This window comes from Dendropsophus ebraccatus, chromosome 14 (assembly GCF_027789765.1).
Source record: "Dendropsophus ebraccatus isolate aDenEbr1 chromosome 14, aDenEbr1.pat, whole genome shotgun sequence".
Lineage (NCBI taxonomy): Eukaryota > Metazoa > Chordata > Amphibia > Anura > Hylidae > Dendropsophus > Dendropsophus ebraccatus.
This window is the reverse complement of record NC_091467.1, coordinates 26,165,687-26,193,355: the sequence shown is the minus strand read 5'-3', so window position 1 is coordinate 26,193,355 and position 27,669 is coordinate 26,165,687. Positions and strand designations below refer to the sequence as shown.

At 43.0% G+C, this 27,669-nt stretch overlaps 1 protein-coding gene across 1 annotated transcript; it reads right to left on the bottom strand.

The window, feature by feature from the left end:
- Positions 1 to 1,519: 1,519 nt before the first annotated feature.
- Positions 1,520 to 23,746, bottom strand: TOP2A (DNA topoisomerase II alpha). Its single transcript, XM_069953800.1, has 35 exons — positions 23,548 to 23,746; positions 19,191 to 19,343; positions 17,669 to 17,759; positions 17,286 to 17,349; positions 17,039 to 17,184; positions 16,514 to 16,611; positions 15,480 to 15,692; positions 15,213 to 15,386; positions 15,026 to 15,127; positions 14,103 to 14,240; positions 12,917 to 13,055; positions 12,665 to 12,822; positions 12,402 to 12,527; positions 12,167 to 12,277; positions 11,976 to 12,081; positions 11,543 to 11,652; positions 10,842 to 10,934; positions 10,633 to 10,747; positions 10,427 to 10,548; positions 10,104 to 10,252; positions 9,797 to 10,028; positions 9,574 to 9,708; positions 9,287 to 9,487; positions 9,004 to 9,199; positions 8,574 to 8,665; positions 6,956 to 7,096; positions 6,756 to 6,839; positions 6,416 to 6,613; positions 6,059 to 6,197; positions 5,825 to 5,977; positions 5,223 to 5,400; positions 3,307 to 3,383; positions 2,975 to 3,157; positions 2,304 to 2,491; positions 1,520 to 2,190 (listed from the first exon to the last, which is right to left on the bottom strand). The coding sequence occupies exons 1-35, from the start codon at positions 23,566 to 23,568 to the stop codon at positions 2,041 to 2,043; spliced, it is 4,776 nt and encodes a 1,591-aa protein (XP_069809901.1). The 5' UTR covers positions 23,569 to 23,746; the 3' UTR covers positions 1,520 to 2,040.
- Between the last annotated feature and the right edge of the window lie 3,923 nt (positions 23,747 to 27,669).

Here is a 27,669-nt window from a genome sequence, read left to right as displayed (position 1 = left end):
AACATGGGGAGTTTTGAATCCATTCAGAACAAAAGGATCAGGGATATTGACATCCAACAGCCTGATCCTAATCTGAGGCCCTCACACATATTAGACCAAATGGAAGAATTTCCTAACACTACTTAAAAGGGTTGTCCTGCGAAAAACTTTTCAAATCAACTAGCGTCAGAAAGTTATATAGATTTGTAATTTACTTCTATTAAAAAAATCTATAAAGTCTTCCCATACTTATTAGCTGCTGTATGTCATGCAGAAAATGTTGTTTTATTTTCAGTCTGACAGTGCTCTCTGCTGACATCTCTGGCCGAGACAGGAACTTTGTCCCGGTTTTCTATAAATGCCGGTAGAGAACCTTCCCTGCTCTGGACAGTTTCTGTATCAGCCAGAGATGTCAGCAGAGAGCACTGTGTCAGACTGAAAATAAAACATTTCCTGCATGACATACAGTAGCTAATAAGTATGGGAAGACCTGAGATTTTAACAGTAGTAAATTACAAATCTATATAACTTTCTGACACCAGTTGATTTGAAAGAAAAAGTTTAATCGCTGGACAACCCCTTTAATGTAGACGTAGATTGACTGACCTCTAATGCACTAGATTTACTGCAGTGTGTTAGGCTGAGTGATAAATCTGCAGATCTGCAATTACAAAGTTACAGAACATGTGAACAAGGCCTTAATGTGGGTCATTGTATATGACTGATGTTAAACAATAGAAGAATCATCAGAAGATAAAACACAAGTCAAATTAGGGACACATTCTTTGCGCCCAACTAAAAGATAAACACTTGCTGAGTATGGCTATGTTCACACTGCGTATGAATCCGTCCGTAGTGCGAACCGCGAATATACGCACGTAGTTTTGAGGTCGATGCATTCGCTTGAAAGTATACGGTATACGCCCGCACAATGCACACTACGTATGAGCTTACGGCCGGATCGTATACGGCTCCGTGAAAAATAAACAAGACCATTGTTTGAGGACGGAAATGTTGAAACTCACGGCCGTGGATTTCCATGCGGTCCCGTACGAAGTACTTATTTCAGCCAAATTGAACTTGATTTTTCGATCCAAAAGGTTCTGTGTGGTTTACGGGGCTGGGCGAAGATTTCCAAGTAAATGACCTGGCTCAGATCGCTTCGAAACAAGCTAGGGAAGCATAACTGTACTGCGGGCGCATGTTCGCGCTTCGTACGCATGTAGATTTTTCCCACGGTCGTAGTTTCAGCCGCACATGTACGGCGGCGTACGATCTATGGACAGATTCATACGCAGTGTGAACATAGCCTATAGGTGTATACTCTTGCCGAGTCAGGTCTTGCTGAGTATAGGTCTATAGTTACTAAAGCTGAAGACATTTATCAAATTTAACCAGGGGAAGAGGCAAGTGCAACAGTGAAATCCTATTTCTGTAACTATTTCCGCTTAAGGTTCTTACGTGTTTTCTAATAAAAAAATAAAACCACTGCAAGGGTTTATTTATAATTTATTACAAACTGTATTGGAAAAGTAACAAATAGACTGACAAGACAGACGACATAAAAATATATGCAAGAGACTCTCACAGACTATGTACAAATGGAATAAAACACAGATCAGTGAGAAACACCACAAATTCAAACATGGTAAACACCAACTGGCCACTAAAATACACCCCCCCAGTGGGTGAAGTCACGTGGACTCTCAAAAACAGGGCAAAGTTAGAGCTGGAGGGTTGTCAAACAGATAAAACACTATGTAAATTTAGGAGAGCAGGTACTAACCGAGAACTAAAGAACGTCAAAACCTGCCAACGCTCCAAACACCCACAGCGACTTTGGAGTCATTATAAAGATGCGGGTGGTAATAAATAACTTGGCAGTGCCTAAAACCCAACGAGCCTAAAAACTATTCTTAGATTCTAAGATACACAAATGTCACTTTTTAGCAGAACATCTCAGGAGATGCTGATAAGATCTTCCTTAGTGCGGTGCTATTGAAAAGTTAATAGCTGCCTACGTCTTGGTTAGACTGGAAGAAAAAAAGTTATGGAAAAAGGTTAGAACATGTCATCATCATCAGAATCCTCTATATAGGTCATAGGCTTCTTCGCACGAGCAGTTCGGGAACGGGCTGGTGCAAGGCTGACACCAGCGTCAGAGTCGGAGAGGTCTAGGCTGAAGTCATCGTCATCTTTTGCTTTTGGTTTCTGAAAAATAACCAAAAAGTAAGTGTACAGAGGGTCAAAGCAAAACTTTACGAGGACCCGATCAAAGCCTATGGAAATAAAATGAAGAATCTTGTTGCCAACCATTTCCTTACCTTTGCTGGTTTAGTTTTCTTTTTTATACCAAAATCTGAATCAGAGTCAGAATCAGAGTTCTTCCTCTTGCGGGGTTTGGTAGCCTTCTTGGCAGGTGGCATCTCATCATCATCAGAATCTACAGGCTTGGCGGCAGATTTGGATGGTTTAGGCTTCGACAGCGCCTCCAAGATAGACGGTTGTTTTTCTGAACAGGAATTACTATATTTAGTACAAAAAATCAGCAATATGGAATGCACTGCAAGCAGCTAACCCTTTACAGTTGAAGGGGTTCCCTTAAAGGGGTTATCCAGTGCTACAGAAACATGGCCACTTTCCTCCAGAGACAGCACCTCTCTTGTCTCCAGTTTGGGCGGGGTCTTGCAATTCAGTTCCACTGAAGTGAATGGAGCTTAATTGCAAACCACACCTGAACTGGAGACGAGAGGTGCTGTCTCTGGAAGGAAGTGGCCATGTTTCTGTAGCGCTGGATAACCCCTTTAAGTAAAGCTGACTACAGACAACCCCCCCCCATGCCAGAAACATTGCCCGTCCCTATATCATATGGAGAAGAGATGAGCCGAGATGGGAATACCCCTAAAAAGACTGACAAAAATAACCCAGGATTGGGCTTGTGTGGAACAGGCCTATGGATGAGTAAATCTCTGATTCTGTCAATGTTTCGGCATACCGCTTTTTGCAGCAGTGGATCCAGGCTTCTTGCCACGCTTTTTAGGAGCTTCTTCTTTCTCGGCTTTCTTTGGTGCGGGGTGTAGTTTCTTCTTGGTGGCTGCTGGAGCAGTGACCGCTGCCACTGGCGGCTTAACTGGAACCTCAACTGGAGCCTCGTCGTCGCTGTCAACTACTGACGCCACTAAAAGAAAGTGACAAACTATGAATCAGATTTATAGCAACAATACATAGCAACATTATACACTGTATTTATAGCAGTAACTTATTCAACTTGGCCAGTCAGTAACCCCCTAGTGCTGGAGAAAGGTTTGATATAGGTCTCTGAAATACCTGGTTGGGGCGGTTCAGGTGATTTTTCAGGAGCAGCTTCTTTAACTTTGTCTGGACTGGGATCTTTCTTTGGCTTTCTATTGTGGGGGAACAATAATAAAAAAAAATGTGTTAGTCATTAACGCGAGTAAACACAGTTAAACTACAGAAAAGTATTGTTAGCTTATTTACATTGTGTTTAATCAGCATATACATCAAGTGATCTATAGAAGTGTTTCTCAACTCCAGCCCTTAAGATCCGCCCACAAGTTATGTTTTCAGGATTTCCTTAGTATTTTACAGGTGATATAATTAAACTCAGGTGCATCAGGTTTTTATCACAGCTGCTCTTTGATATCCTCAAAACATGACCTATTGGTGGGTGTAAAGCAGTGCTTCTCAAGGCTCACCAGGCGTTCCATGTTGATGCTCGGACCTCACCAAACACATACTACTACTACTACGCAGCGGCAGATCTCTTTATAATGCCAGAGTAATGCCCCACAAAGTTATTTCTCCCATTAGTTCTACCAGTTATTTGTCCCATTAATTCCCACAATCACTCACTCAATTAATTCCCCACATCTAATTGCCAGCCCCACACCCCTGCCAGCTGCGAGATGCCCCCGGCGCATGCGGGCGATCTTAAAACAATCGCAAACAGATTTTTCCATACGATATTTCGTAACATCTAAATGCTGATCGTTATGAAAAAAAATAAAAATAGTTACTCCAACATCGTTAATCGTACGATCGGGCCAATTATCGTTTCGTGTAAACGCAGCATTAGATTATAATATGGCCAGGCAAATCAGATGGCCCATATTATAATCTACCTCAACATACCTGGGCCAGAGATGTTTGCCGGCACAGACAGGGACCTTGCGCCTCAGTTTGAGAAGCGCTGATCTATAGGGTTACATTAAAGGGGTAGTCCACCCAAATTTTTTTTCTTTCAAATCAACTGCTGCCATGAAGTGACAGAGATTTGTAATTTACTTCTATTAAAAAATCTCAAGCCTTCCAGTACTTATCAGCTGCTGTATGCCCAACAGGAAGTTGTATTATTTCCAGTCTGGAGAGCAGGAGGGGTTTTCTATGGGGATTTGCTCCTGCTTTGGACAGTTCCTGACATGGACAGAGGAGGCAACAGAGAGCACTGGGTCAGACAGGAAAGAAAACACTACTTCCTGCTGGACATACAGCAGCTAATAAGTACTGGAAGACTTAAGATTTTTTAATAGAAGTGAATTACAAATCTCTGGCACTTTATGGCACCAGTTGATTTGAAAGAAAAATTTTTTGGGTGGACTACCCCTTTAAAGGGGTAGTTGACTAAAAATATTTTTCTTTCAAATCGATAAGTCCCAGAAGTTTGTAATTTACTTCTTTTAAAAAAATCACAAGTCTTCTGGTATTTATCAGCTGCTGTATGTCCTGCAGGAAGTGGTGTATTCTTTCAAGTCTGACAGTGCTCTCTGCTGCCACCTCGGTCTGCGTCAGGAACTGTCCAGAACTGTAACAAATTCCCATAGAAAACCTCTCCTGCTTCTCTAGACTGAAAAGAATACCACTCCCTGCAGCACATCCAGCAGCTGATAAGTACTGGAATCCTTGAGAATTTTTTTAAGTAAATTACAAATCTCTGGCACTTTCTGGTATCAGTTGATTTGAAAGAATTTTTTTGTAAGCTACCTATTTAACAGGAGGCCAAAAGTTGAGCCATTATACCCTGGGATTAAAGTTTTTTGTGTAGAATAACTGCAGCAGACTGTGCTAGTCCATACATAGACATCCAGAGAAAATGTATTCTACATTGTTTGGTTGGCATGGGAAGTCTATTGGGCAGATCCCACTAACTGGCATTTATGTAACATGTGTTCAAGTTTTCATAGGGAAACCCTACAGAATGCAGAACGCAGACGACAACACAGGACCTATTGGGTACATACTTGGGAGCAGCTTTAGGCTTTCGTGCTGGTTTGGCAACTTCAAAGGATTCATCATCTGAAAGTACGCAGGGGTTAAACTGAGCATCACTGTCAACATCGCTGTCCTCAGGAGGCTTACCAACGCTGTTGTCTTCATCTGAATCCATTACATATTTTACATTTGCTACAAATAAAAAACAAAAACACATAAGCCATGACAGAAGGATGCTCGGTGTTCCTCCAGTGCCCTGTGTCCCTCAGTGTCCCCCTGCCATCATCCTCCCCAGCAGCCACAGCCCGCACAGCTCTGGGAGTCGGGTCGTGACATCATTTATCCAGGAAGTGACATCACCATGTTATCCAGGAAGTGAAGCCTTGATGCAGTAGTAAGTGCAGGGAAAAAAGCACTTTATAAGCATTTCCTGTAATAAGTGTATATTGGTGATTTGTATAACTTTTTGGGGGAAATCCAATACTTCAATAAAAATTTTCGGTGGACTTCTTTAAACCAAAAATGCCCAACCCCTTTACATTTTTATTAACCACTAAGACCCTGCAGACTGACAAACAGGTAAAAAGAGTATTCAAGCACTCAGCACATATCTTACCAGCAGCCCGTCTTGGCTGGACAGCACGTGGAGCCAACACCTCTGGTTCAGAGTCACTTTCTGAATCCATAAAGTGGCTTTCAGGCTCTTTTTTCACTGGCTTGAATGGCAGCGTCGCCTGCTTCTTGCCTTTTGTTGCTTTCGCTTTAGTTCCTTTTAAATTGAAATCTGTCTGTTACTGACCACACAATCACTAATAGCGAGCTGAAGCTTTTACTGAGGAAAAGCACAAACCTGGCTCAGCTTTGACTTTTTTAGACAGTCTTTCTGCAAGAGTCATGCCTTCAGGACTATTCTGCGGGCTGTTCTCGGGGCTTCCCTGTTGTTCATCATCATCCTCTCCAAAGTCCATCTTCTTTGCAATATCTTCACCCTAGGGAAGGTTAAAAAAAATAAAATAAAAATAAATTGCAGGAATAAAAAGAAATAAAAGAATGGCAGGAATACAAAAGAGCTTAAGGAATCATTGTACAATTATGATGACCATCTTTAAAGGAATTAAAAAAGGGCCATAACTCCTATTTTTCCTACAACTATATGATGGCTTTTTTTGTCAACTAACTGTACTTCTTAACCGCACTGCATGCTCACCTTCACTCGCTTTCGGATCTTCTTTGTAGCTTCTGCCTTCATAGCGGTTGTGATCCTTGGAACAATGCGTCTCCCATGGGGTGATGGCAGGATCTCCTGTAACTGCATCTTTTTCACCTGTGACCTTCCACTTTTGCCCTTCACTACCTTGCCTTGGAGGGCAAACTGTTCATCCTGCCGATCCTTTTCTTCCACGCGCTATTTCAACAAACAACTCCACAGTTACCAATTACAGAGGTCACATAAGAAACAACGTAAAGCTGACAAAGTATGTTTCACATGGATAACTAATGACCAGAAAGAAGCAGTGTGAGGAGAAGCAGTCCTTGAGTTGACTTACCTCCAGTTCTTCAACAAAGGCAGCAAGGTCAGCTTTCCACAGATCAGAAGGAGACTTCCTCTTGAGATCATTAAGCTCTGCAATCTAAAGGACACACTTATCGTACTTCGTTTTCAATACAAAACAAGCTAATTTATTACCAAGCAGCAGCATAGGGAGGCAGTGCTCAGCTTCCAAAATGCCAGTCATATGAGGCTAACCTTAGTATCCCTCTGCTTGCACAGCTCATCTTTCTTCTCTTTTGTCAAATACCACATGGGCATATTGAGGAGATAGTTGAAATCTGGCCCAGTGGTTGAAGCTTCAGTTTCCTCTTCTTCAATTAACTCTCCAGCTTCTTCCTACAAAGTAAGGGACATAAGGAAATTTAGAGGCTTCACATGACGTAACTGAACACACACACAAAATGTTACATTGTTAATTTAACAGTTGTTAAAGGGGGCCAAAGAAAAAGGGGGCAGCCTGTAGCACAAGCACAGCAGCTCACAGGACAGAGATACTGTGTAACCTTGAAAGAGAAAGCGGGAGAAATGTAAAAATCCCAGACAGGCAGGAGGGTGGGGAACATAAGCTATGCTTATCTGTCCCCGGTAGCAGCAGAATCTCACTGCCAGCCACCAGTCTTTTGCAGCATCATTCCTGCTCAGCCAGGATGTGATGATGCAGGATGCCAGGATAAATAGGATACTGTCAGTGAGCTGCTGCATGGTGGTGGGGGCTCAGGAATGGGTAAGCTTAGCTTTTTATTTTGTTCCCGAAAACATCTTTATATTTCCCTGGAGTGCCCCATTAACTTACTACATATCTGAATGACATGTCATAAGTTAATACAAATGACAGTACTGCTTAAATCTTTTATCGAACATATTGAACCTCTGGTAGCCAGGAGAATTTTCACTTAACCTGTACAAAACCAAAATTAAAATAAAAAACTAACTCCATCCCTCCCAATATATTCTCTGAAAAAAAGAGACAACGCACATTCCTAATATGTCCCACTACTTCATACACACACACAGGCACCTTCATGCAATTTTGTGTTGGTGCAACTTCTCATTAGGGTATGTGCACACTACAGGATAGACTAGGAATTTTAAGCAGAATCCGCGTGAAGTTTTGCCTGTCCCATTGTTTCAATTGGAATTTGTCAACTGCAATTGGCAATCAGCCCAAAGAATTGACATGTCAACCTTTTGGGCGTATTGAGCATGACAAACCTTAACTAAATCAATGGGACGGGCAGAACCTAGTGGATTCTGCTTCAAATTCCTAGTCTATCCTGAAGGGTGCACATACCCTTAAGTGTAAAAACTGATATTTTATGTTAAAAGCATGACTATTTGCACCACACAACCTAAAAAAAAAAAAAAGTTCAACATGTACACATCTACATAGAAGTCTCCTGGAAGTGTCACAATCCCAGGATTTTTTTTTTTTGTTTACAGATTTTTCTGAACCACAGCTTTGGACATGTCAATTGTTTTTTTGCTGGGGACCAGCGGCGGGTCCCGCATTGCGGCGCTCCGGTCCCTGGTTCCCGGACGCTTCCTGGTGTCTGTGACAGAGGCACGATCTGAGCGGACTTGAAACGGATCCTTACGGATCCACCTCCTTACGGATCCAGCCCGCGTCAGACACCAGGAAGTGGCCGGGAACCAGAGCGTCGCAATGCAGAACCCGCCGTTGGATCCGGGGAGGTGAGGGGACGTCTATTCCCTCAGCCACCTCCTCCCTGGTCCCACCGAAAAAGTGCCCCTTTAAGGGACAGGGAGAATTTAAATGTCTATTTTGACTCAAAGGGTGGGGGTGGGATTGTACCTTTTCTTGAGTTTGTTTCCATGTTTTGACTGGATCTGAGTCATATCCCCTCTGCACCAACATCTGAATAAGTTCTTTCTTTGGCTTGTTTTCTAGGGAGATAAACATAAATCAGTTTAGCGCACTGACACCAGGACACACACAAGCTGTTTATGCAGGTTGTCTAAGATATTGACATTGCCCTTTTAAGGCTGCAACGTAGTTAAAAGAACATTAATCTATTAGAAGGAAAATTGCCAAGGATCAGACCACACAATCCCTCACAGATTGCTAAAACACTATTCTAACCAGTGCACTATTCATGACCTTACAACGGACAACGGAATTTAGTAGTATATACATTTTTTTTTACAATATATAGTATTTCTGGCCTCAGGGGAAATGTCAATTGCTTAGCTAACCCTTTTCTCTCAGAGGCGTCTCATCATACCAATCACAATTTTGCCCTCAATCTTTTCCAGGATAAAGCGAGCCTGATTGGTCAGCTTGGAGGCCTCAGCAGTGAGCATTCCCAGCAGCCAATCCTTCCTTAGGGCGTAATAGCGGAGTCGCAGTTCAAAAAACTCGCGCAAAATATCCATAGTAGTTTCATATTTCTTTAGACATCCTGTGTGATCAAAGAGAACCTGAAAAAAGGAAACACTGGTCAGCAAAAAATGCAACAATCTACACAGGCTAAGTGCTGCAAAGTACCCAGATTACAGCTCACTCACCATCGAGTTACAGGTAAGAGGGGTCTGAAGCTTGAAGACTTTATGCAAGCCAGCAGCTTCGGCCTGAGCCAACTTCTCCTCTGTCATCTTAACAATGAACTTGACTGTGGTGTCTGTATGATATTCTTTATAGTCAGTGATCAGTGCAGGAGTCTTTTCCGTCCCATTTAACATGGGTTCCAGCACTTGTTCCTTGTAATTCTGGTAAAAAGATGAGAATAGTTTAGAATAAAAGAATGAATGTGTGATATGACTGAATGACTGAGAAGCCTCAGAATTGCAGGTACCTGTGTCCATGTCCTGACAGGGAGCTCAGAGATTTCAATAGTGGTTGAATCCAACACAGACACCTCACCATTGAGTATGTACTGGTTTGGACCGAGCTCTTGGATGACGCCCTTGAAATTCTTGTAACTTGGGAGCTGCATACAGAATGTCACAAATGTAATATTGTCTTATTTTAAAGCTCATGAGTTCAAATACCTGGGTGGATTTTAGGATTATACTCACCATAGGCTGAGGCTCCTCGCCAGCCAACATTTTTTGGATATTGTTTACTATCTCACGGACATCATAATTGGGGATTTTACAAGACCAACCAGTGCCAATTCCTTCTGCACCATTCACTAGTACCATAGGTATAATGGGAATATACCACTCTGGTTCAACCTTCTGGTTATCATCGTAGATGAACTTCAGGACACTGTCATCCATAGTAGGAAATACGAGACGGGCAAGAGTGCTGCAACAGAAAAAAGTTTTTTCAATATGCCTGCTAACATACAAGTAAAGTTTTTAAGATGTTCCTCTCTATTACCTTAGCATTGTGAAGATGTATCGAGGGCTGGCAGCATCTTTACCACCATGTAATCTAGTACCAAACTGACCAATAGGTTGCAAGAGGTTGACATTGTTGCTGCCCATGAAGTTTTGAGCCAAGTTTATAATAGTCATCATTAGAGAGGCCTAAAAGAGGAAAAGACAATGTAATAAAACGCCCTAAAAAAAGCCTTACAGTAATAAGTAATACCATATATACAGTGGGGGAATTTATCAATCGTTTTCTCTTGGTCTTTTAGACCACGTGGCCAATCATCCTCTGATGGTTTATAAGAAGCATAATGTAGACCAAGGTCTTACCTCACCATGATGATAGGCAGACATTTCAGCTACGGAACCAGCCAACTGAGCAACCTTCACTTCTCGCTTGTCGTTTCTCTTGAAGCAAGTGAACAGGACTTTCCTCTGACCTGGCTTTAAACCTATAGTCACACAGTAGTAGTGGTTAGCATCTTTAAACATGACAAAAGGGAGAACCTGCAAACTAGCAAAGATTCTTTACTTACCATCAACCAAGGATGGGATGGAACGTTCGTTGTCGGAGTTAGAGAACAGAATCAGCTCTTTGTTTATAAAGTCGTTGTAGGTCAGGTGCTTTGTTGCTTTCCCATACAGATAATCCTAAAAATTGTTAAAGAACAATTACATTTCAACGCAAACTTGAGTGCTGGAGAACCAACATCACACATTGTATTTTACATTGTATTGAACATACCTCTGGTAAACCATGAATCCTCCTCTGCCTCCTGTCCTCCATAAAGTTTGTCAGCCACTCCTTACGGTCATCAACTTTCTTCTTGCTAAAGGCCTAGGTGTTTTAGAGGGGGAAAAAGGGATTGAAACTGGAAATCTTTAACCAATGGCAAAAGGGCTTAGGAACACTATATGAGCTCATGAACCCCTTCACACATAGCAGGCATTTCAGTCTCTTTTCATTGCTTTGCTATTAAAAATAGGGGTACTCCAGAGTAGGGGAAATGTTTTTAAATCAACTGGTTGCAGAGTTACACAGATTGGTAAAAAAACCACTTCTATTTAAAAATCTCCAGTCTTCCATAACTTATAAGCTGCTGTATGTCCAGCAGGAAGTGATGTATTCTTTCCAGTCTCATAGTGCTCTCTGCTGCCACCTCTGTCCATGTCAGGAACTGGCCAAAGCTAGATAGGTTTACTTTGGGGATTTGCTACTGATCTGGACCGTTTCTGACTTGGAAAGAGGCGTAAGCAAAGAGCACCAAGTAAAACTGGAAAGAATAGACCACTTACTGCAGGACATATAGCAGCCGATAAGGACTGGAAGGCTTGACATTTTAAAATACAATTTACAAATCTAACTTTCTGCCACAAGAGGATTTATTCTTCAGAGTAACCCTTTAAGGCTGAAAATGATACAATCTTAAAATAAATCTGCCTTACCAAGGTGATCGCAGCATCATCTATGGGGCCACTGTACTTGAACGCAATTCGATGTCTCTCCATGTCCGCAAAATATTCTTTAGCCTCTTTAGATGTGCTGGTCCCCAGACCTGTAAGAAACACATTTTAGAGGTTAAACACTCATAATGAAGTATTTCTCAGCAAATCAGCTAAAAGACTAAATGAAGCAATAATCACACTCTTTACCAGATACCAGCCTCAAGACAATCTTATCCTCTGCTATAGAATCTATTATACTTTCATATTAGCATAGTATTAGACATTACTACTGGAGCTCAGATTAAAGTGACATTCAGCTCTCGCCTTAATAAAATTCCTAGGCGACACCACAGTGAGAACCCCTTCACCACAAGAGTACAAAGATGGTTCTTACTTGCCTGCCAGCACTACCACACAGGGTTTTAGAACAAACCTTTGTAGTACTTTATTTTCCAGGTCTTGTGACTGTCATTGCTGTTCTTCCACTCCTCAAACTCAGGGATACTGTAGAAAGCCATTTCCTGCTTATTTTTAGTGACCTGCATGAACAGCAATGGTATAAGACACAGAACACAACAGAAGTCTATGGGCATTGTAGATATTAGCAGTGGGCAAACATGTTACCTTTATGATAGGAGTGATGAACTCCTCCAGAAAACGGTGCTTTAGCAGAGATGGCCAATTGTGATGGATAAAGTTGATCAGCAAGCCTTTGATATGGGAGCCATCTTGATCCTATATAATAAAATAGAAAAAGATGAATTGTATTTGCAGATGCAGAACCGCATTTCTATCAATTACGGCAAATATTTCCCAGGAGATTACTACCATCCACTGCCTATTAGCAGGGAGGCCTCACCTGATCTGTCATAATCATGATCTTTCCATAGCGAAGACTTTTCAGGGACTCCGCATCTTCATAGTTTCTCTTATACTGCAGACCCACAATCTTGATAATGTTGTTTATCTCAGCATTCTCCATAATCTGAACACAAAGTTTAGGTGCCAGTTAGTAGTGTAGAAGACTAGATAGTACTATAAGGATAAGCAGTGATAGCTGGAGATCTAACTAGCAAAGTCACATTCATTTACTAACATCAATTAAATGTTTCAATAACTCACCTGCTTGTGAGAAGCTTCCCGGACGTTTAGAAGTTTGCCTCTCAATGGGAACACGCCAAAGCGATCTCTTCCAACAACACCCAAACCAGAAACAGCCAATGTCTTGGCTGAATCTCCTTCAGTAAGAATAAGTGTGCAATCCCCAGAGTGCTTGCTGCCTGAAATAAAGAAACAACTCCACTTTTACAGCCATTCACTCCTACAAAACGTTAATTCACATAGTCGTAGTCTTGACCGCTCGAGGACAAGTACCTGCATCATTAGCATCGTCAAGTTTGGGGATCCCCTTGATCTTCGTGTGCTTCACTGCAGAACACTTCTTATTCAGCTGAGTTTGCGCTTTAAACTTTACCCAGTTTAAAATGCTTTCCACTATACCACAGTTGGTTGCCTGAAGGAACACAGGATGATAAGTTAGTCAGTAACAAAACGGATCACTAATAAATGCTGGGTGGTCCTTTAGAAGACAACACAGAAACAAAGGAGTTTGGGTTATGTCTTCCATTCTAAGAGGGGATCTTACTGAAGCATTATTGGGGTATGGTCCCTGCATCCTTGCCTTTCCTCTTATCTCAGCCCTCTGGCTCTGATGTTTGTCCAGGACGGCCCATTTTAGGATCTCCACACAAAAAGGGTGTCATGCGACCTCTATTCCTTGACAATAAGCTACATAACACAACCCCTCAGTTGCAGTTTGTAGATCAGCACTAACATGGGTTTCTCACGAACAAAGGAATGAACTGTCAGACTGTAATACAAATGATAGTCCTTGCTAGAAATAAAATACAGCAGGACGTAGCCATGGGGAAATTTTGTAGGTATTGAGGTACTTTGGCCAATTACAATTTGCTAAATATAAATAGAAAAATTTAAAACTTTGTTTTATACTTCCTTTGGATTAAAATCTGAATGTAATACACATTTCAGTAATGGAAGATCACAGAAAGATGAGATTTTACTAGAGCTTACATAGTTAAAGTTAATCTGTCACCGCCCTGACCACCTACTGAGCTAACAGAAATGCCAACTAGTTATCAACAGCCTTCAGAACATATCTTTGTGGTCTTCATTTTAAAAACCGCCTTTATTTAGACTGTGAATAGTATCAATCAGGTGGGACCAGCCATTCCCTGGATATGGCACTGAAACACCTCACTGTGCTGTATGCAAGCTTCTTTGCATAATCAGTGAGCACAATGTACAAAACAGTGTGTCATAACCGTGCTACAGCCCAGGAAACGAGGAGCTCCACCTCTTGGACAATACTCACAGCTCAAATAGACACGTTCTGGATATCAATCTACTGGTGCAGCCAGCTCAGTAAGCATTGAAGTGGTTATGGACTCAGCTTAAGCAGCTTTGATTTAAAAAACAAAACCCCTTTTTTTAACTGAGAATATACTCATTTAAAAACTTAAGATTTGCTACAAATACCTACCGCTTTAATGAATTTTTCAGACAAAGCACATTTAGATCCAAAGCTTTTTGATTGCAACGTCATATTCTCCTTCGTCTGGGAGTCAAAAGTTGGATTCTCAATCAACGAGTTCACAAACAGCCACATGTGGTTTTTCACCTGGAAAGGAAGCAGAGGTTAAAAAAGGTTTAGATTTTTAAAAACATTTTTTTAGAAAAGCTAAGACTAGGTTCACATTACGATTGTGCCTTCTGAGGCACGCATACGTTGACGCCCAGGTAAAATCTGGTGGCAACAAATCTGTGCACAGACTCCATTTACTTCTATGGCCCAAGCATAGGGAGCTAGGGACTACCATGAGGTAATTTTCCTGTACATATGAGTTTTCACAGTAAACCAAGATTTAAAGTTTGAGCAAGTGTGGTAAATATTTTGATCAGTCCGAGTCAAATGTGGAATTTTGGAAATGGCGGTGACACTTCAAACCGTCAAACGTTGCTGACCATATTGGGTCTCACTCCTGAGATCCAATGGTATCCCGAGATACAGGTGAGGAGAGCGAGCAGCAGTGCGCTCTGATCCCGGCCAGTAGAACATGAGACTATTTTGTGCAAAACACTAATGCAGCAAAAGAGGATTTACAGCCAGGAAGAGACTAGTGCTGCCATGCTCCATTTTTCTGTATCTCATCTCAGGACTGTAATTGGTTCCTGGAGTAAGAACAGGTGCGATCACGAACTTTTGACATGTCTGATAATTCCAAAGTCACTCCAGATGGCAGTCACGCTATAAGATATTCACCTGGGTATTGAAAGACAACTAAAAGGCAGTTCTGAGGAAGATCAGTAAGATTACAGTGATACCCAAAATCTATAACTTATGTTTAAACCCTAGCCTCAAGAACCCATAAGAATTTTAAGCAATGTTTCATTCAAATGACGTACCTGAAATGGCTTCACTGAAATGCCACCCTTATTCTTTTTCTTCACAACATCAATAATTTTGGAGATAATTTGGTCAGCAACATAGTCAACATGTCTACCACCCTAGGGACAAGAATCAAGACAAAGGCATTTCAACCACAGTCCAACTAGTCATCTGCATGCATTACCTCTAATATGGAAACCATACCTTTGTGGTAGCAATACTGTTGACAAAGCTGACTTGCTGGAAGCCTTTCTCACTCATAGTCAAGCACACTTCCCATCGATCGTTTACAACTTCATGGATGACTTTCAAAGGGTTTCCAGTCTCATCTAACTTATCTTTAACGTACATATCTACATAAGGGCGGAAGCCAGTAACCTAGAGATCGTGACATCAGGGCAAAGAAATAAGTTAGTGACTCCAACAAATGAAAGTCGGTCAGCTACACATACATCTAAATGCACAACTTACAGGAAGTCTCTTGCCATTCAGAAACACTTTCACCCCCTTAGAAGCTCCAGCTACATCATAGGCTCTCCGAGACATAAGTGCCACAATGTCCTTGTCCAAAGTCTGCATTTTAAACTTGCTGAGATCTGGCTGAAACGTGATGCAGGTATAATCCTCCCCATCAAAAGGTTTGATTTTAGCCTCTCCGGCCGTAGACATGTTATTGGACCAGGTCTATTAAAAGAGAACAGTGTATTACTACAAAAACAGTCAAGTCAAGGAATGAAGTTGATTAAACATAACTATAATATCCATCAACCAGGTGTAAGCCGGTGCTCCCAGGGTGACTGAGCCCTCCTCCTCTCACCGCGACACTCACTCGCTCGCCCAGCCCTAGGATATACTTATCTTGCATAAAATAAAGTACATGGCTCATACCATGTCAAATTCATACATGCCACAATCTTCTTAAAGGGGTACTCCAGAGACTGGATTTTTTTTTTTACACTAGTAACTTTATTAAAGTAATGTACATTACTCTATAGTGCGTAGGACCCTGCTCTGTATAGCGTTGCGCGGCAGGGAATATTCGAGAGCCCTGCAGTTCCTGACACAAACTTTGATGTTGCCACTAAATGGAGCTATACATTTATTTGAATGAAGTTAGATTACAAAGTAATGTATAGGGCAAAAAAAAAACAAAAAAAAAAAACAACCAAAGCACACAACATTCTCTGGAGTACCCGTTTAATAGTGGCTGACATAGGTTGAACAGGCTCGATTGCCATTGTGCTGTGCCTATGGGCTTTAGTGGCTTTGTCTGGCAGCAGGAATGCTAGGTTGCTCCCCATAGGTGTTCTGTTGCAGTCGTCACACACCTCTACACATATAGTACTAAGGTTGGGACCCACTTCACAAACGCGCTTATACAATTTTAACAAAACGTGAGCTAAATTTCACATCCGTTTTTGTAAGTTTTTCTTGCCAGCAATATATCAATGTATAACCTATGGATGCAAGTTTAAGGTTTGTTTTTTCACATTTGCAACACATACCTGTTTAAAGACTTTCTTGTATTCCCTACATGCAGTTTCCACAGAAAACTTGTTACTGAAGATGTTACATAGTTTGGCGCCATAACCATTTCGACCACCTGTACATAGAGAATAATTAGGCAAGTGAAATAATCTGGGATTCTCTTCTAATTTTCTTAGATAAACCCTTCTGTGTAGTGACAAGGTGATTTTATTTGTCACTGCTGTAAATGAGTTCCTGTGACTCCCCTCCATAGTGCACAGCTATTTCTCACTCTTCCCATTTCAGAGGTAAGACCAGAGTTGGGCTGTTTGTCTTCCTTTCCCTTACTTATCTACTCCATGACAGGATGCCTCTCTGCTATGCCATGACAGGTGCATTAGACTAAACAGGCTGATGTGTTGGGAGGATGAGTTATTTAACACTACTAGACGATATGTAAAGGGGAAGCCTCTGGAGGACTCAGACTGCAGGTACACAGGTTGAGCTGTGAACATTTTTACAAATCCTACAAAGCTTGAGCCAGGGGTATAAGCTTCACTAACCTGTAACTTTCTTCTCGTCATCATCATAGTTACTGGAAGTCAGCAGTTGTCCAAAGATAAGGGCAGGAACGAAAACTTTCTCCACTTTGTGCTCAACAACAGGGATACCTTTCCCGTTATTCCACACGCTGACTACGTTGTTCTCTCTGCAAGAGAACAAAGTGCAATAAATACGATTACATTCCTATATACACACACGTTATCATTTCTACCATGTTATAAAGATCAGAAACTGCAAGCTACTTACGGGTCAATTGTGACCTTGATACATGACATTGTTGGATCCCTCTGCTTGTTATCAGCGGCGTTTACTAAAATATAAAAGTTACAGTCAAAGAAAATTCTCCACATCCCTAGGGTAATAGCATAGTTTAGCCATTGGCTGAAGTTATTGGTCTACATCTATTAAAGTGTGTAAAACAAACTATCCAGGTAAACTGTCCAAAGCGACCAATCACAGCTAAGCTTTCATTTATCAGAGCTGAAAGCTGAGCTGTGATTGGTTGCTATTAATATATAATAATGTTGAGCAGACTCACAACCTGCTCCATTACATTAGCTGTGTGAATAGGGCCTAACTGCTATAAACTGGAAGAAATTAGGGAAATAAATATTAAAATATAAACTCACCCAAGATTTCATCAAAAATCTTATACAAGCCAGGGACAAATGTCACTTCTCTGCTGTTTAGTCCCTCGTCTTCATCATACACCCACATTTGCTTTAAGAAATTAAAGGGAAAAAAAAGAAAAAAATTTAAGCAGCAAATTGCAGCAATACAAAAAACACTTCCTAGGTTCCTAGGAACACTCATTCACCCCAACCGGAGACCAACATGTCAGCTGATTGGATCTTTTGTGCCTCAGGTAAAGTCATGAGCACTAAAACAGCTAAACGAACGATACAGCGATTGTGCAGTCTGGCTGCTTGAATAATCGTGCCTTGTAGAGTCGCTGCAAAAGGCTGATCTGCGCTCATGGCCGCACACCAGGCCGTGTAAAACGGCACTAAGACTGGGGATTCATAGTGACAATGCAAGTGCAACAGGACAGACTGCAGAGATTAAACTTTATATTTATAATAGGTATTTTACTAGGTAACATTTTCATTACAGCACAAGCCAATGTATCAGTTTGCCCTGTTAGGGTAGGATCACACTGAGCAAAATAGGCGGACAGTGTGTCTATGGGAGGGCTCCCGCAGCTCCACTCCCCACTCAAAGAACAGACATGTCAATTCTTTGAGTGGAGAGCCGCGTAATTTTGCTGATTTGTAATCAGTGAGAACACACCTTCGCACAATATTGGTCAGTGTATTAAACTAGTGAATATAAATGAGCACACTTACAGTACGATCAATTTGTCTACAATAGTTAATTCTGTTTACCAAGTGTTCCAATTCCCTGGAAAAGTAGGATACACCTTTGCTGGGTTATCAGAGCACTTAGTGGAAATGTTTTCTAGACCATACAAATTGTTTGAATCAGTGATTTGTTATGCAAGTTTGAATCTCTATTCTGGTCAAGTGTTGTCCAGCAAAGATGTAGTGCATATTAATACACAGCCTAACACATTTTTCAGGAGAACTAAAGGGGTTATCTAGGAGTAGGAAAAACACAGTTTTTCTCTTGCGAAAACAGCACCACCCCTGTCCTCAGGTTGCGGTATATTCACTTCAATCAAACTTAGCTACAAAAACAAACACAACCTGACGAGTTGTGCCGTTTCTGGAAAAAGTGGCCATGCTTTTCTAAGCCTAGACAACTCCTTTAAAGTGACTGTACCACCAGGCCCAGGCCGAAGCACTGGAGGCGGGCCAACCCACCCTTAGTGGGAGGAAACCCTAGCCCCTCTATGATAGGGTTCCATTGATTCTAATGGAGTCACGTCATAGAGGGGCTAGGGTTTCCTCCCACTAAGGGTGGGTCGGCCCGCCTCCAGTGCTTCGCCCTGGGCCTGGTGGTACAGTCACTTTAAGGAGTGAGTATTCTAAAATACAACATGACAAACTAAACATTAGTCTGTCAGCCTAATATTTTTGCAAGGACAAAAAGAAAAACCACAGCTCCACAGGTTGCACTGGAGACAGCTTAAACACTCCTGTCAAACCCAGTTCAGATCACACGGATTGTCAATGTACACTTCAGCCTCACCTGTGTTACAGGCTCTACGGAGCCAATGTAGGTATCAGGACGGAGCAATATGTGCTCCAACTGAGTCTTCTTTTGGTAGATCCTCTCAACAGAAAGGCGCTTTTTATCCGCTTTCTTGACTTTGTCCACTGTGGACTTGTTCTCAAAGATAGGCTGGAAGAGAACAGACAATGGTCATGAGCAAGAGAAGCAGAGGAAACTAACACCCACAACTCACCTGACATCAACCATGACAATGAAAAGTAACAGCATTTAATCATAGGACAAGCGCTATAGGACTCAAACTGTAGTAACTGATCTACTGATATAAGAGACAAAGCCTTTCAGAATGGGGCAAACTGCAGATCTAACTGTGAAGCCAAAGTCAACCAAGCTTTATCCCTGCAGGAGTACATGGCAGCCATTTACAGTGTAGAGCAAAGTGGGCTCAAGTTCAGCTAAGCAAGAGTAAGGATGCACAATGCAACAAAATATCGTCACTCAGTGCTTAAATAAGATACAAGCCCAGGACTCCCTGGTTTTCAATACCGTATGTTAGGCTGTGCAATAGTGCGGCTTAACATACAGTACAGATGGAGGTCCATCTACCTCTCCATCTACACTCTCACTGCTAAAGTAGCAGATGGAATTATAATGGAGCCTATGGAACATCTGGTAAATGTGATTGCTGGAAGTTCCATAGGTTCCATTCTTGATAAACAAAATCTTGACAAGATGTATAACCCCCCCACTCCCCCCCTTCTATGGCTATCACCTCCAGAAGACCAGTTAAACACACGCACCCGCACTCTCACCAATACAAGCCACTGACCTATGTCCTTATGACATGTCAGAAGTTTGTTTAAATGATAGATACCCTTTAAGGAATGTAAAGAGCACTAAATATTTAGGAGGTGAACCCTGTATACTGTCATGTGCACTGTATAGGTAGCTGTCCCCGCTGCTAATAACAGACACAGCCACCCCGCTGCTGGCAGTCCTATACTCCTTTCAATGCTCCAGTGTTAAGTGAATGCAGCACGGTTCGACTTCTAGAGATGAGAGGGGCTTGAGCATGCTGGCTGATGAAGGGCCAGTGATTGGTCTCAGTGTGTTTGGGCATTTCATTGCTGCAAGGAAACATACAAGGCCAGCAGGGGGCACCGCCAACAGCACTGCAGGAAGCATAAAGCCGGCACTAGAGTATACACACAATGGATGACATGTCAGCACTGCATGCATATATATATATATATATATATATATATATATATATATATATATATATATATATATATATATTATATATACATACATACATACACACACACACTTATAGGACACAACAGATTATGTGCAAAACAGCTAAAAGCCGTAATGTTTCTTCACTCAAATATAAGCGACATCTGTACACCAAAGAAAACGCCATGTGTGAACACGGCTAAGGAGATGCTACATGAACTAACTATTGGTATTATTTAACCATTATATGGCGGTATTGTTCAGGAAATACATAATGCAGCACCATCCGCCATTGTTTACAAGCATTTCCGCTGCATGGATGATAGTGTGCACTAAGGACACTAAGGATATGTTTTTAACATATGGGGGAGATTTATCAAATATGGTGTAAAGTGAAACTGGCTCAGTTGCCCCCGGCAACCAATCAGATTCCACCTTTTATTCCACAGACTTTTTGGAAAATGAAAGGTGGAATCTGATTGGTTACTAGGGGCAACTGAGGGAGTTTCACTTTACACCATGCTTGATAAATCTTCCCCTATATGTATATATTCTTTGAGACAGGTTGCACATGTAGTTCATATTACTAGGGTCACTATTCAGATCTCCTGATTTCGGATTTTTCCTATCACCCTGCACACGTTCTTTCATTCCTGCAGGTAGAGATGAGGTGTCCCGGTCACTTAAAACTTTTGACATGTTACGGGAACGTGACAGATATTTTGATTGGATTCTATGTATAAGTCTATATAATGCAACCGCAGAGATGGAGACATGCTTAGCTCTAAGAACATGCTGGGAGCTGTAGTACTACATCTTCCTGCTCGGGTATACTCATTTCTAGGGCAAAGCATGCTGGGAGGTGTAGTACCACCACTAGCTGCTTGTGTATAATCTTATGTATAAGGCAAAGCATGCTGGGAGGTGTAGTACCACCACACCTTGCATGGGTATCTTCTTATGACTAGGGCAGAGCATGCTGGGAGGTGCAGTACCACCATCTTACAGTCAGCCTGGTGCTGGGAGCTGTACCACCACCACTAGCTGCTTGTGTATAATCTTATGTCTGAGGCAGAGCATGCTGGGAGGTGTAGTACCACCACTTCCTGCTTGTGTATAATCTTTTGCATAAAGCAGAGCATGCTGGGAGGTGTAGTACCACCACATCTTGCATTGGTATCTTATGTCTGAGGCAGAGCATGCTGGGAGGTGTAGTACTACCTGTTCCTGCTTGTGTATAATCTTATGTCTGAGGCAGAGCATGCTGGGAGGTGTAGTACCACCACTTCCTGCTTGTGTATAATCTTATGTCTGAGGCAGAGCATGCTGGGAGGTGTAGTACTACCTGTTCCTGCTTGTGTATAATCTTATGTCTGAGGCAGAGCATGCTGGGAGGTGTAGTACTACCTGTTCCTGCTTGTGTATAATCTTATGTCTGAGGCAGAGCATGCTGGGAGGTGTAGTACTACCTGTTCCTGCTTGTGTATAATCTTATGTCTGAGGCAGAGCATGCTGGGAGGTGTAGTACTACCTGTTCCTGCTTGTGTATAATCTTATGTCTGAGGCAGAGCATGCTGGGAGGTGTAGTACCACCACTTCCTGCTTGTGTATAATCTTATGTCTGAGGCAGAGCATGCTGGGAGGTGTAGTACTACCTGTTCCTGCTTGTGTATAATCTTATGTCTGAGGCAGAGCATGCTGGGAGGTGTAGTACTACCTGTTCCTGCTTGTGTATAATCTTATGTCTGAGGCAGAGCATGCTGGGAGGTGTAGTACTACCTGTTCCTGCTTGTGTATAATCTTATGTCTGAGGCAGAGCATGCTGGGAGGTGTAGTACCACCACTTCCTGCTTGTGTATAATCTTATGTCTGAGGCAGAGCATGCTGGGAGGTGTAGTACTACTTGTTCCTGCTTGTGTATAATCTTATGTCTGAGGCAGAGCATGCTGGGAGGTGTAGTACTACCTGTTCCTGCTTGTGTATAATCTTATGTCTGAGGCAGAGCATGCTGGGAGGTGTAGTACTACCTGTTCCTGCTTGTGTATAATCTTATGTCTGAGGCAGAGCATGCTGGGAGGTGTAGTACTACCTGTTCCTGCTTGTGTATAATCTTATGTCTGAGGCAGAGCATGCTGGGAGGTGTAGTACCACCACTTCCTGCTTGTGTATAATCTTATGTCTGAGGCAGAGCATGCTGGGAGGTGTAGTACTACCTGTTCCTGCTTGTGTATAATCTTATGTCTGAGGCAGAGCATGCTGGGAGGTGTAGTACTACCTGTTCCTGCTTGTGTATAATCTTATGTCTGAGGCAGAGCATGCTGGGAGGTGTAGTACTACCTGTTCCTGCTTGTGTATAATCTTATGTCTGAGGCAGAGCATGCTGGGAGGTGTAGTACTACCTGTTCCTGCTTGTGTATAATCTTATGTCTGAGGCAGAGCATGCTGGGAGGTGTAGTACCACCACTTCCTGCTTGTGTATAGTCTTATGTCTGAGGCAGAGCATGCTGGAAGGTGTAGTACTACCACACCTTGCATGGGTATCTTATGTCTTGGGCAGAGCATGCTGGGAGGTGTAGTACTACCTGTTCCTGCTTGTGTATAATCTTATGTCTGAGGCACAGCATTCTGGGAGGTATAGTACTACCTGTTCCTGCTTGTGTATAATCTTATGTATAAGGCAGAGCATGCTGGGAGGTGTAGTACTACCACACCTTGCATGGGTATCTTATGTCTTGGGCAGAGCATGCTGGGAGGTGTAGTACCACCACCATCTTACAGACAGCCTCGTGCTGGGAGGTGTAGTACCACCACTAGCTGCTTACATGCACTCATTCCCACGACATGCTGGGCGATGTAGTACTGCCGTGCACTCACACTGGGACTTGTAGTACTGCAGCTGCCTGGCAGTCACGTGTCTGGTGAGCCCACTCGCGCAGTGTATGCTATATCATATCGCGATAGGTCCCGCAGCAACTCCCTGCCGTGTAATAACGCTTATATACACCTACAAGACTAGTATAACGCTGTAATAACGTTGCCGCACCCGCTGAGACTTGTGGTCCCACACCGCTGCCTGTACAGGCTCCGCCATGGTATTTCTATGTACGTCCATAGACACTAGTGAGGACTCGCTCACCTGAAATGGCTCAGTCTCCATCTTGACACGTTACACGATACCGACGACCGCTACACAACTCCGGCGCTTCTCCCGCTATCCGTTCCCGTCGCTCCCTTGCCCAGAACTGAGACGTGACCGTTACAGCCCCAACTTCAAACCTCAGCAACCCGCCGAAAGCCCTGAGCCAATCCGCGGCCAGCCGGGGAACAAATCCTCCAATCACAGGACGAAAGGGCGGAGTCTGTACGAACGCGCCAATCAGCCTGACAGCGACTTCCACTTCGAGCTGTTTTTCCCCCTCAGAACAACATAGCCAATCAGAAGACTACTTGAGGTAATGGGCGGGTCTTTTTTATGATTGATGGAAGAACGGATCAATAGAATGCAAGTCATAATACTGACTGAGCGTCTGTAGTGCGCAGGCGCATGTGTTCATCCTGTACTGTAGTAAGAGTGCTGCGTCAGTCTCAGTACTTCTACAACTACTTACAGTAAAACATATTATGAAGCTGTATTGTTAAAGTGGACAAAAATCTTACAATTATAAACCTATATGTTTTTCAAGGCAAAAATTTCCATTAATAGGGAGCCTAGCTGGTAAAACTGACAGTGCTTACCTCATGGAGGATGGAAGTGTTGGTCAGGTTGTAATCCAAGATGGCTGCTTCTCATTGACCCTGATAGCAGACATTGGGGTCATGTCAGGCCGACACAGGCCCCATTCTCATCACATTTATAGGGCATGTCCCCGGTGTATATAGGGGTATCAGCAACATATACTGCGGAATATCCTCCCAATTACTTTAATAAACTAAATACCTTCAAAAAAACAGACTGTGTCAAAGGTTTTGATGGGGTGTTGATGTTCAGAACAAGTTAGAAGGAGAGTGCGAGTGGTGGGTTCAGCAGAAATAAATATAAAGTGTATAAGGACCTTTACAGTAGCATGGTGGGTTGCGGACCTTAAAGAGGACCTGTCACCCCCGTTGCTGGGGTGACAGGCTCCTAACCCCCCCCCCCCCCGCTAGAGCCCCTCATACTTACTTGATTGCGCCAGGTCCCGCCTCTTCGGCCGGTCCCGGGGCAGAGATATTCGCGGGCACCGCTGAGATGAGTCCAACGCTCATAGAAAATGAATGGTGAGTCCGACGCCCCATTCATTCTCTATAAGCGTCGGACTCATCTCAGCTTCCCGCGGGGATATCTCCGTCCCGGGACCGTCCGAAGAAGTGGGACCCGGCACAATCAAGTAAGTATGAGGGGCTCTAGCGGGGTTGACAGGTCCTCTTTAAAGCGTCCCTGTCGTTATAACTTTCAAAATCTAAGTCAACAGTAGATGTGATATAACGCAAGTTTGCAATATACATTCATTATTTATTTTTTAGTTATCATAGAAAACACGGCACTTCCTGTTTTCTGATGCTTTTGTTCTAAAAAAAAAAAAAAAAACAACAGTAAACAGTCAGAAAACAGTAAGTCCTGTGTAAGACCGGCCATCCAAGCTCTAACAGAGAAAAGGCAGTCATGTGATTGTCGGACACATTGAGCTGTGACTTTCTGTACTGGCTGGAGTTCCTGGCTTTAGGCTATGTTCACACAACGTATATTTTCATAAAATCATTATTACATTACGATATGTTACCTCTCTGTCTATGGGATCCCAGCCGGAGTGTATACACATGGTATATGCTCTGGCCGGGATCCCTAGTGGCGCAGAAAACAACTAACGTGTCAGTTTTCTGCGGCCGCTATTCATTGAATAGCGGTCGCAGAAAACCCTATCAGTGCACGCTGTGGAGCGAGCGGCTCCAGCCGCTCTCTCCATAGTGAGCTGTGGGGAGTTCTGATGCGGGTGCGCACGTATGTGCCCGCATCAGAACCCTGCGGCCGAAAAGATCATCTGGCTGGTACTGCCGGGATGATCTTTTCAGAGACCGGCCTATCTGTGACCCGGCCGGGCCACGGAATAGGCGGTCTAATAGCCTTAGTCTGTTTTTTACAACCAGCACAAGTCAGAAAACCTGCCTTCAGGAGACTGGACCTGGATTTCTGGTAAGTTCAGCTTTGTTTTACAGCATGATAACAACAACAAAAATAATGAATGTATATTGCAAACTTGCTGTATTTCACATCTACATTTCACATCTTTTTAAAATCTGAGTTAGATTTTGAAAGTTATAACGACAGTGACGCTAGCAAATGTATCATCACGTGCTCTTTTTACCTTAAGGGTACAAACCCACTTGCCGGATCTGCAGCGAGTCTCCTTGCTGCGTTTTTGCAGGGAGACTCGCTGCAGATCCTGGCCCTATACTTTCATTAGCAGAGAAACTCGCAGCAGGGATGTACATCCCTGCTGCGATTTTGTCTGCAGCCCTCCCCATTAACCCCCTAGCCGCCGGACATTATACATTACCGACTCCCCGTTCCTGCTTGCTTCGGGGCTCCCGGTGTCTTCACGGCCCGCCCGGCCAATCAGTGCGCTGCGCGGGGGGGGCGGGGCAGCGCACTGATTGGCCGGGCGGAACGTGCCCGGGAGCCGCCGAAGCAAGTAGGAGCGGGGACCTGGTAATGTATATCCTGCCCGCCCCCCCTGCAGCCCCGATCGCCCCCGGCCGCATGATCGCCCCCCGCACCCCCCGGCCGTACGATAGCCCCCCACAGCCCCGATCGCCCCAGTACATCCCTGCTACGAGTTTCTCTGCTAATGAAAGTATAGGGCTGGGATCTGCAGCGACTCTCGCTGCAAAAACGCAGCAAGGAGACTCGCTGCAGATCCGACAAGTGGGTTTGTACCCTAAAGGGGTACTCCGGCAGGGGGGGCATTTTTTTCCTGGGATCGGGGAGGAGGTGGCTGAGGGAAACGATGTCCACTCACCTCCCCAGTTCCAGCAATTACAGTACAGTAGTCACCAACTCCTCACCCATCCTTTACTGTATAGCGTCCCCCCCCATCCAAGCACTGTAGTGTATGGGAGATGGTGGTGCACTGCCTGTACTACTACTGCACTGTATATGCACTCCAGCAGTCTTATACAGCACTGTACTGTATGTGAAGCCTCACCACTGCTTAACTCGCCAGGTACAACCCACCATCCACGCTCGCAAAAACGCTCGAAAAACGTTCGATGACCGAGCAAAGTTCTAATTCCAAACACTACTTCTGGGTAAATTTTCGTTCGAATACCAAGCGGTTCGAGTTCCAAAGCGTACGAAAACCGAGGTATTACTGTATATTATATACCGTAGCGTGCGTAATCGTCCGATCTAATAAAATAAATCAATACTGTTCCCGCACGGTGAACGGCGTAAACAAAAAGCGGTAAAAAAACAACAAGATTGATTATTTTTATTACATTTTTTTAAAAATAAAATGAATAAAAATCGATCAATTATGTCTCGTCTACACAAATATGGTATTAATAAAAACTAGAGATCATGGCACAAAAAATGACACCCCATACAGCCCCGTAGGTGAAAAAGTAGAAACAATGTAAGAGTCAAAAAAGGGCCGTTGTAATCACACCTATTTGCAAGAAAAAAGTTCTACTGTTAATAAAAATGGTAAAACATTAGAAAAGCTAAATAAAATGCATATCGCTGTATTCAGACTGACCTATAGAATAAAGATAAAATGTCAGTTTTACTGTAAAGTGCATTACGTAAACACGGAACCCCCCCACAATTTGCTGAATTGTATTTTTTCCCCGTTGTAACCCCATAAATAATATTTTGGGGGTTCCCTCATACATGGTACAGCGCCTTTACAAAGTACACCTGTTCCTGAAAAAAAAAAGTCCTCACATGGCCCTGTAGCTGGAAAAATAAAAGAGTCATAGCTCTTAGAAGCTCTTAGGACGAGGAGGAAAAAACTAAAGCGTTAAATTGAAAATTGTCCCGGTCCTTAAGGCCATTTTGGGCTCTGTCCTTAAGGGGTTAAAGGGGAACTCTTTTTTTTTTTTTAAATAAACTGGTGTTAGAAAGTTATATAGATTTGTAATTTACTTATATAGAAAAAAATCTCAAGTCTTCCCATACTTATTAGCTGCTGTATGTCATGCAGGAAGTGGTGAATTCTTTCCATTTTAACACAGTGCTCTCTGCTGCCACCTCTGTCCATGTCAGGAACTGTCCAGAGCA